Below are 8419 nucleotides of genomic sequence, written 5' to 3'. Positions count from 1 at the left end.
AGAGCTTGAAAAGGAACGGACAAAGAGGATACTGCAGAGGAGACTCCCCCCTACTTCCCCCCACCCCCCAAAAGTGACACCTCTTCCACACACAACAGGTGAGCTATGTGAGTTTTGGTGGCAAAATTTTGGCTCATTACCATTATTTCTAGAATTCACACATTGTGGAGTTGTAATTGCTTCATAATTAAGAATAGAAACCAGTTTCCATTCTATGAGCCCTGCTACCTTCCCACCTGACTTTTGCAAAACACTTGTCCTGATTTTTTTTTCCTTAATCCTGTGTTCTAGGTAAATTTTGGGGGGGTGGGTTGTGGTCAGATAATTCGTTTTCTCATTATGGTTGAGAAACATCTTTTCACTTTTTGAAAATTTTTACTTTTTTTATTCACTTATCTTAAAAGCAGCTTTGCCTAAAAATTTCAGTTTTACACCTTTATCCTAGCTGGAAAAAGCCTTATGCATAATTTATGTATTTACAGCAGCAAGGCATAAATCTTTATAATTTGGTTTGTTAAACATTTGAAGGTGGGATAGTCCTTGCAGTTGTAATTGTGGTGCTCTGTCTCCCTCTAATGGTGGCTGAGGACATAACACTTGCAGATTTCTGAACCACTGAGTCTTAGCTCAGGCAAGAGGCTCAGGTGTTTCGCACCAGTGTCACAGGTTCATTCCCTCCTGATGACAATGCAGCAAGGGGCAGGGCTGGGGAACATGAAAGAGTAGAGGTAGCATGGGAGGAAAGGATAAGGACAGGAGAGAACTAATGAGGCAGCCAAGAACGTACAGCCAGAGCATGGCAGTGAAGGGAAATGGGAGATCGAGTTTGAGTATTGTAGAGAGAGAAGATAGTGAATGGGAAAATGGAGAAAGGTAGCATCCCCCATCCCAGAGGTTAGGAAAGGGTAAATGTTCCTCCAAGGTGGGAAAGAGAGGTGACTTACATTTTTGAGTCCATTTAAACTGAATTTTGACCCTCAAATGCTCATCCATCAAGGGGAAGGTAGGTTCCCCCTACAGGTTAAATTATCAAAACAGTCCAAACATCTTAAATGTCTGATTAAAACACCATGAGTTTTAAAATGCTCCCATGAGATTTCTGGTTAACTTATGATTTTGGAAATCTTGGAGTTAACAACAGTGAAAATGAATCACAACTAATATGAGACTGAGGTGGGGAAACAAAGCAATCCACTCAATCAGTGATGCTGGAGGTGAGAGCAATGGCACTAGGTCTACTTTAGCCCCCAGGATGATGCTGAAGGGGCAGTTCTTAAATGGAGTTGCAGTCCTTAGTTTGGCTCCTGGTAGATTCCTGATTTTGGATGCCATCCTTAGAGCTGCCAAGCACCTGCTGTAGCTCTCCTGTTTCCATGGTTAGGCAGTTACCTACCTACCCACCCCCACAAGGGAGGCCCTAATCCAATGGAGAATGGCCTTAAAGAAGAACTGAGCAACCAGCTCTAAAGAGAGTAGCCAGAGCAAGCTACATATGGTCAGAACTAGCCAGCTTGTCCTTGGGTGACTAGAGAAGTAGAGTAATCAGGACCTCACAATATACGCAGGCAGTAAAACATGGAGAAACTAGAATTATGTAAGTTGGAATTTCTGAACACCTTTAACACAGAGAGGAAAGCTGTCTGACAGGGTAAGAGTCAAGTCTATCAAGGCTAAAGTATGTCAAACACTAAACTTGTTTTCATAAAATAATTTTAAGGACCTGCTTCCACCACTTGTCAGCAAGAGAGCCTTTGAAGCTCTATTAAATACCTTTACAGTCTGTCATGAGTGAGCTACTACTGGTGTTAAGGACACATTTTATGATTTTAATTCTTCTTCTTTCACTCAACTATGAAGAGTCAGCCTTATGTTTTATACAAATGTGATAGTCCAAGAGCACTTTACCTCCACCAGGAAAGTAGTATAGTTTCAAGAGCTAAAAAAAGTCACTGCATCTCCAGTTTATACAAACTCATATTTTTGCTATTAAATAATTGAACAATGTTTGTTTTGTTTTATTGAATTGTACATAATAGTACATCAACTCCTGTTTCCATTGCAATATGAGGCCCAACACTAACACACATACCAGCAACCTGCAAAGAGAGAAAAGATTTAGATTAAAATCGTAACTTTCAAACAAGCAAATGTTGCTCAGTGCTACTAGCTTGGGTATAGGTAGTTCTCCCCCCCCCCCAAAAAAAAAACAACCCACAACCATGTTAAGGTAAGCAACTTTAAGAAGAATGTCCTGCAATGTGTCTTGAGCAGAGAATGCCAGTCATGCAGTGGACAGCTGAGCACGATACCCCTAAACCCTACTTCACAGATCCATTTCTACATCTGGATCTTTTCAAGGATTGTATGTACTAAGGCCAAAGTTTTCAAGTCTAGCTTTTTCATGATAGTTCTCTTTAAAGGACTAGGTTTTCCATACTGCAGACTGGATAGTGCTTTGCATGAATGCAAGAGTTTGTCTTGATAAATGTGCTCAGTAAGTCAAACTATGTTCATTTGTTAAGTGATGGTTTTATTCAGCAGTTAAGTACTCCTATTACTGCATAGCACATTTAAAGAGTTCATATCAAATTTAGGGTTTTTAAAAGGCTATCAGACAATTAATTCTTTCATTATGGCTGAGAAACAGATAACTCTCTGAGTTAAGTTAAATCATTGCATTACCAAGCCAAGCACTCAAGATTAGGAAATGCCAGAATTAGGGTTACCTGTGCGACCTTAAATCAACCCACTTGCACCTGTGCATTAGAATGCACCACATTTCCCCTGCCTCTTTCAGGGTCAAGAATAAACAGTGCTCACCTAATGAGCTGCTATTTTGTTAAGTGACTAACATCCATTCTGTGCAATGAATGAGGCAGGGGTCCTGCGGGGGAGAAAAGACAATATCATGTAATTAAATGGTAACATAACATGAGGCCAAATTAAGGTTGTACAGGCAACCTTAGTTCGGGCATTTCCTAATTTTGAGTACTTGACCTTTGCAACTTCAATGTTCTTTTAGTGTAGTGTCTTAAGTTTTTTAAAAAGCAAACTGAAAAACACAGAAATGCCATCATGTAGCATCAAATTAACACTCACATGGTTCATCAGCAGGGTTCATCACCACTGCACGGACTTCTGCTACTTCAGCTGAGTAACTGATAGCAGTAGGAGGTTGTCATCCTCTGTGTGACCAGCACTAGAGGGGGATGAGACTTGGCCAGGGGGTTTCAGATATTTGGTGACAGCAGGAGAATGGTGAGACTCAGGATTCTTGGGTTCCCTTCAAGGCTCTGGAGGGGTGTGCGCTGGCTCCTCATCCTGGTCCCATTCTCCACACCCAGTCAGTACCAGGCCCACTCCTCAGGTCTTTTGTCCCAGTCTCCTTGCCCAGTAAGTCCTAGTTTCACCCCTCTGGACCTCCCATCTTGGTCTGTCTGCCCAGCCACTAGTGGTTCTCTGCCTGTACCCCAGCTCATCAGATCTGTCTTCCCTCTCCCCATACCTAGTTTCCCCTGCCCCACTGATTCTGTCCCCATCTTCTTGCCTAGGTCCCCCTCTCCCATTCCAACCAGTCTCTAGTCCCACTTTGCCTTCTGCATTCGAATCAGGCAGCATCTTCCTCCATGCTACTTGGGCCCGGCAATGGCATCTTTGATCTCAAAGATTCCCTGTTCTCAGTTCAGGTGTCCAGAACCAGCCTGGCCCACAGCAGCCCAGGGCTGCAATTGCAGGGAGACAGTCCTGCTTAGCTCCAAGCTGGGGCATGCCCAGTGCTGAAAGACTTTGGGTAATTTAGTGATGAAGTCTAAGAAGTCTCTACTGAGCATGTGCAAATTGCCATTTTTCCAAAGGCACATTTTCACAGGGATGACAGAAAGCACATTCCTGACACAACGGCCACCTCCCTGCCAAGTTTCAAGTCACTGCTCTAAAACATGTGGGGTGCAAGCGCTATTCTAAGAAAAGGTTGCCAGAAATTATTTAAAAAACAAAACAAGCCCTGGGGAAAATACATTTTCCCTTCACCTCATTCAAGAAAATTGCTGCACGATTTTGGCTGAAGTTTAAGGCAGACACCTAGCATGAAAAATTTCACCCCAAACAGTATGGCAAAGTTACAAGCAACTAAAAACAGGCTCTTTCTATGGGAAGTGTCAGGCAACCTTAACGTGAGGCTGGTAGCACCACTTATATAATTCAAGACCAATAGAAATGCTTGAGAATTTTTTACTCCAGTACTGTTTAAAAACACTGCAGAGAAATGTTTGTTTGCAATCCAAACATGCTACAGTTTTGTTAATGCAAGTCAGCCTGATTGCAGAATTGGTAAGAGTGACTAAACCAAAGTGAACCTAGTTTTTTTTACAAGCTCTAAGCTGAAATGGCTAGAGTAGACATGGCCAGCCTGAGAAGGAGCCAGAATTTACCCATGTACATTGCCAAAGAGCCACAGTAATACATCAGCAGCCCCCCATGCGCTCCCCCCCACCCCGTGCCTCTCCCCCACCCCCCGTAGTCCTGCTGATCAGCGCCTCCCCCTCCCTCCACACACCTCCAGATCAGCTGTTTTCTGGCATGCAGGAGGAATGAGGGCCCGGCAGGCTCAGGGGAGGGCGCGGGAAGGGGTGGAGTGGGAAGGGCCTGTGGCAGAGCCAGGGGTTGAGCACCCCTGGCACATTGGAAAGTTGGCGCCTGTAGCTCCAGCCCCAGCGTCGGTGGCTACACAAAGGGCCACATATTAACTTCTGAGGAGCAGCATGTGGCTCCAGAGCGACAGGTTGGCCACCCCTGGGCTAGAGGCACATAGCCTAGGCAGTGAAGTTAGATTGAAGATTCCCTATTTTAATCAATCGTTCTTGGAGTCAGCAGTAAGAGAAGAATTTTAAATATGTCTTTAAGCCAACAGGGTCCTTTTAGCAATGCATTGCATTCGGGACTGCCGACACTCCACCTCACTTAAATCCTTTCAAAAACTTACCACTTTCACAATGTCCACAATAAGTGACTCAATTTTTAAAGAATTAATTTTAAACTTTAATTAAACCACAGGATATGCACGTGCCTAAGCTTGGGAACCATGTGATCATCACCTGGTTACATTAATAGCCTCTCTCACTCCATGTTCTCCCCATCTGCCATCACCCCTACTTGCTAGGGGAGGGGAGGGACTGAATTTCTTTCGGGTGTTATAAAAAACCAGCCACTTACCACTATTTTTCCGTCACTGCTGGAGTTTGTTTTTTAGGCCTTAGCTTGAAATATAAGATGATCATGGCAATGCTTGCATATGTAGCTATTACATACTAGAAAGAAAAAAGAAAATTAAACTTAGATGCCTTATAAAGCACCCTTGAAGTGTGACTGTTAAGGGCAAGTTAACTAGTACATACATTCCTTCTGCCTGTTATGGTGTAGGAATTGAAGTATTTCTGAAAACCAGTGAACTTGTGCTGTGTTCCAGAGTCATGTCCTGCCATGGTTGCTGGTCCTAGATGCAATGAAGGACAAGTTAGTATGTGTACATTCAGGTGTATCTGCTGGATAGTTCAGCAGGTGACTAGTGCAATGATTACTTCGAGTGCTGCCTCAGCAAGTTTTACATTTGGGGCTGCCAGTGCCAGCTATTGAAAATTTAATTAATTATATTTAACAGAGCCTTGGATATACGTAACACAAGTAGATTCCAGTGCACTTAGGATTGCTCTATCTGGAAAAAGAAAGCAACTGATTCAAGGCAAAGATATAGGTAGCTATATGAAAGCAAATAAAGACAAATTAGTAAATAATGAGGACAACGAGGAGTCCAGTGGCACCTTAAAGACTAACACATTTATTTGGGCATAAGCTTTTGTGGGTAAAAAACCCACTTCAGATCTGTAGAAGTGGGGTTTTTACCCATGAAAGCTTATGCCCAAATAAATGTGTTAGTCTGTATCCACAAAAACAGCAAGTGGCACCTTAAAGACTAACTCCTCGTTGTTTTTATGGCTACAGACTGACACGGCTACCCCTCTGATAAATACCGAGGGTTTTTGTAGATGCCTGAAAGGGAAAACCAAGATATCTATGCAACATGGTTATGATTTTTGAAGTCCTTTGGGTTGAATTTTTACATGTACATTTCCATTCTCCCTATTTTTGAAAATGAAGATTTCTCAGAGTTTGTGAAAAAACTGACATTCTTGGCCACAGATTCACTGAAAAAGCAATGCACCACAATCCCTACCCAAGATAAACCTCTGCTATTTCAGTTCTAAATGCCTCCTGTTTACAGACTAGCAATCCCACAAATTAGTTTACCAGATTACTGAAAGATCCCACCACATTTTATTGGTCCCTGCCCACGTCTAAGCATGGGTTAGTGATCCTGCACTAACTTCAGTTAACTCAATATTACTGTAGAGTATTAGTCTAGGAATTCTAAGTTTTTCCCAGGACAAACGTTTGGTGTTTACACTAGGGTTCAGCCCAATGCAAACTTGTCACATAATTTTAGTGGTTCACCAGATGAAGTCACTCCATTATCACTAAGTGCCTCTTCTCATCTAGTGCTACTAACAGAAGAACTTCATCACCAGATTCCATCTCTATCAAGACAGCCGATGCATCATTCTGTTCCTAATCTATGTCTCTGGTGTAAACCCGGACCTTCTCCAGTTTTTGGTATGCAGCAGTGGAGAACTCTAACTTTCAGCGAGCTCCCAAAATGCATTTACAGTAGCTTTACAGACTAAGGATAAGGGTCTCCAACTCAGCAGAGCTTTGAAAAGGCAGGATCATCATTCTTCCCATCCTTTCCCTTTCATAGGGGATCTTACACCAACAGTCACTATTGTTAAAAGGTCCTAGACAGAGTTACTATGTGGGATAGTTTGTAGATCATTTGGAACTAAGATATTAATAGGTAAGTTCTGCTTCTCGGACAATTCCAGGTGCCCTCCTTAGCCAGTTCTGCTGCACCACACTCCTCCAGGTGTCATCACCCCCCGGGCCAGGCGTTGCCGCTAGCTGCACCAACAAGCCAGGTGCACCCACAACTTCACTTTCTCAACTCATTCCATCCCAGGTGCAACAAGAAGCCCATTTCCCAGTCCCCGGCACGGGACTGACGGTGTCTACAAGTCCCTGTAAATCAAACGCGAATGTAAATGGGAGAAATTTCACCTCCCCAGTTCCGACCTTGCGGAAAGCGCTGTTTGGTCGACACTGGAGCGTGGGTTATTCTCAGGGGAAAGGGACAGCACCGCTACAAGGCAGGGCTGCCAGGAGAATCCAGACCCAGCTCCACGAGGCACCTACAAACGCTTTCGGGGCAGCTTCGTTGAGTCCGTTTCCTTTCCACGGCAGCAAGAGCCAAAGGGATCTCGGCCTTCAGCGACCCAGTGAGGCAGGGACCGGGAGAGAGCTCGGGGGAAGGGCAACCCGCCCCCAGACACAGAGCTGGGTCCCCGGTCAGCCCCACTTCCAGCCAGTCTCCTTCGGCCGGCGGTGCCAACCCAGGGCTGCCCAGCCCCGGGGGGGGGCGGGGGGGGGTTGGCGAGGGTCGGACAAGGGCTGGGGGGGGGGGTCTGCGAGGCCGGCTACGAAGCGGAGCGAGACCCGCTGCTGCGCAGTCAGGGGGCGTCCGCTCCCGCGGCAGAGGCAGCCCCGACGGGAATCGCGCCCGAGGCAAGGGGTCACAGCAGCCCCCCCGCGGTACGGCACCGCCCAGGGACCCCGGGGCCGGCCGCCCGCCCGGCGGGGGGAGGCGCTCGCGGCGCCTGCGCCGGGCTCGTCACGCGCGCAGAGACCGCGGCCCGAAACCGCCCCCACCTGCCGCGCGCTCCCCTGCAGCAGCCGCTCGGTGCCCTTCGCCGACTCCAAGTCCACAGGCAAGATGGCGCCGGGAAATCCCGCCTCCGCGGAGACATGTCTCGCCTGATTGGACCACTCGGTCCTTCCGGTAGGCGAGGCCGCAGAGTGGGGATTGAGGATTGGCTTTGGAAGATGCCCATCAGCCGATGCTCCTCCCCCTCCCCCTGGATTGGCCTGATGGTTACTACGCGTCTCTGGCCGCTCTTGCCCCGGTGATCGAGAGGTTTCCGCTTGACCTTGTGCTCCCGGGTAGTGCTTCCGGGTCATGGCGATGGTGTCCCGCATGTGCTGCTGAGCGAGGTGAGGGAGTCTGGCCAGGGAACCCCCCCCCGGCTCCAGCCCCGTGGCCCAGCACGGAGCGAAGGGGACCGCCCCAGGGCCCGGCTCGGGGGGGGGGAGGGAAGAAGGGACCCTGCCGCGCAGCCCCCAGCAGGGGAGTCCCTGGGCAGGATCCCTCTGGCTCCTTCTCCCCCTGCCAGCCGCTGAGTTCAGCGCCGCCGGCCTTGGCCGAGGCCGGGAGCACATGCATTGGGTCCCCGCCTGGAGACTGGGAGGGGACTGA

The 8419-nt window shown here is 47.2% G+C and overlaps 2 protein-coding genes across 4 annotated transcripts in view; one reads left to right on the top strand and one right to left on the bottom strand.

Annotated features, from left to right (window-relative positions):
* Positions 1-1991: 1991 nt before the first annotated feature.
* On the bottom strand, positions 1992-7908 carry ATP5MK (ATP synthase membrane subunit k). 2 transcript variants are annotated; one of them, XM_073354473.1, is made up of 4 exons: positions 7816-7908; positions 5394-5491; positions 5212-5306; positions 1992-2096 (listed from the first exon to the last, which is right to left on the bottom strand). In XM_073354473.1, exons 2-3 carry the CDS (start codon positions 5478-5480, stop codon positions 5214-5216), a joined length of 180 nt encoding a protein of 59 aa, XP_073210574.1. In that variant the 5' UTR covers positions 5481-5491; positions 7816-7908; the 3' UTR covers positions 1992-2096; positions 5212-5213. The 2 variants fall into 2 exon arrangements, with proteins under 2 accessions (XP_073210574.1, XP_073210576.1); XM_073354475.1 differs by lacking the exon at positions 7816-7908 and adding an exon at positions 7183-7282.
* A 143-nt stretch (positions 7909-8051) lies between these two features.
* PDCD11 (programmed cell death 11) overlaps positions 8052-8419 on the top strand; it is a 44483-nt gene continuing 44115 nt past the window's right edge. For both annotated transcript variants that reach the window (XM_073354471.1, XM_073354470.1), the window contains exon 1: positions 8052-8157. The gene's annotated coding sequence lies outside the window, so the exon portion shown is untranslated. The remainder of the gene's footprint in view (positions 8158-8419) is intronic.

Source organism: Lepidochelys kempii, chromosome 7 (genome assembly GCF_965140265.1).
Source record: "Lepidochelys kempii isolate rLepKem1 chromosome 7, rLepKem1.hap2, whole genome shotgun sequence".
In the NCBI taxonomy this organism is placed as follows: domain Eukaryota; kingdom Metazoa; phylum Chordata; order Testudines; family Cheloniidae; genus Lepidochelys; species Lepidochelys kempii.
Note: the sequence above shows the minus strand (reverse complement) of the source record. Positions and strands in the feature narration are given on the sequence as shown.

Bases quoted from the DNA above. Each gene is read 5' to 3' on its own strand.
- ATP5MK (XM_073354473.1), bottom strand. From the start codon at position 5,480: ATGGCAGGACATGACTCTGGAACACAGCACAAGTTCACTGGTTTTCAG. The intron at 5,307-5,393 runs GTATGTACTAGT...TTTTCTTTCTAG, and splicing joins CCATAACAGGCAGAAGGAAT to TATGTAATAGCTACATATGC.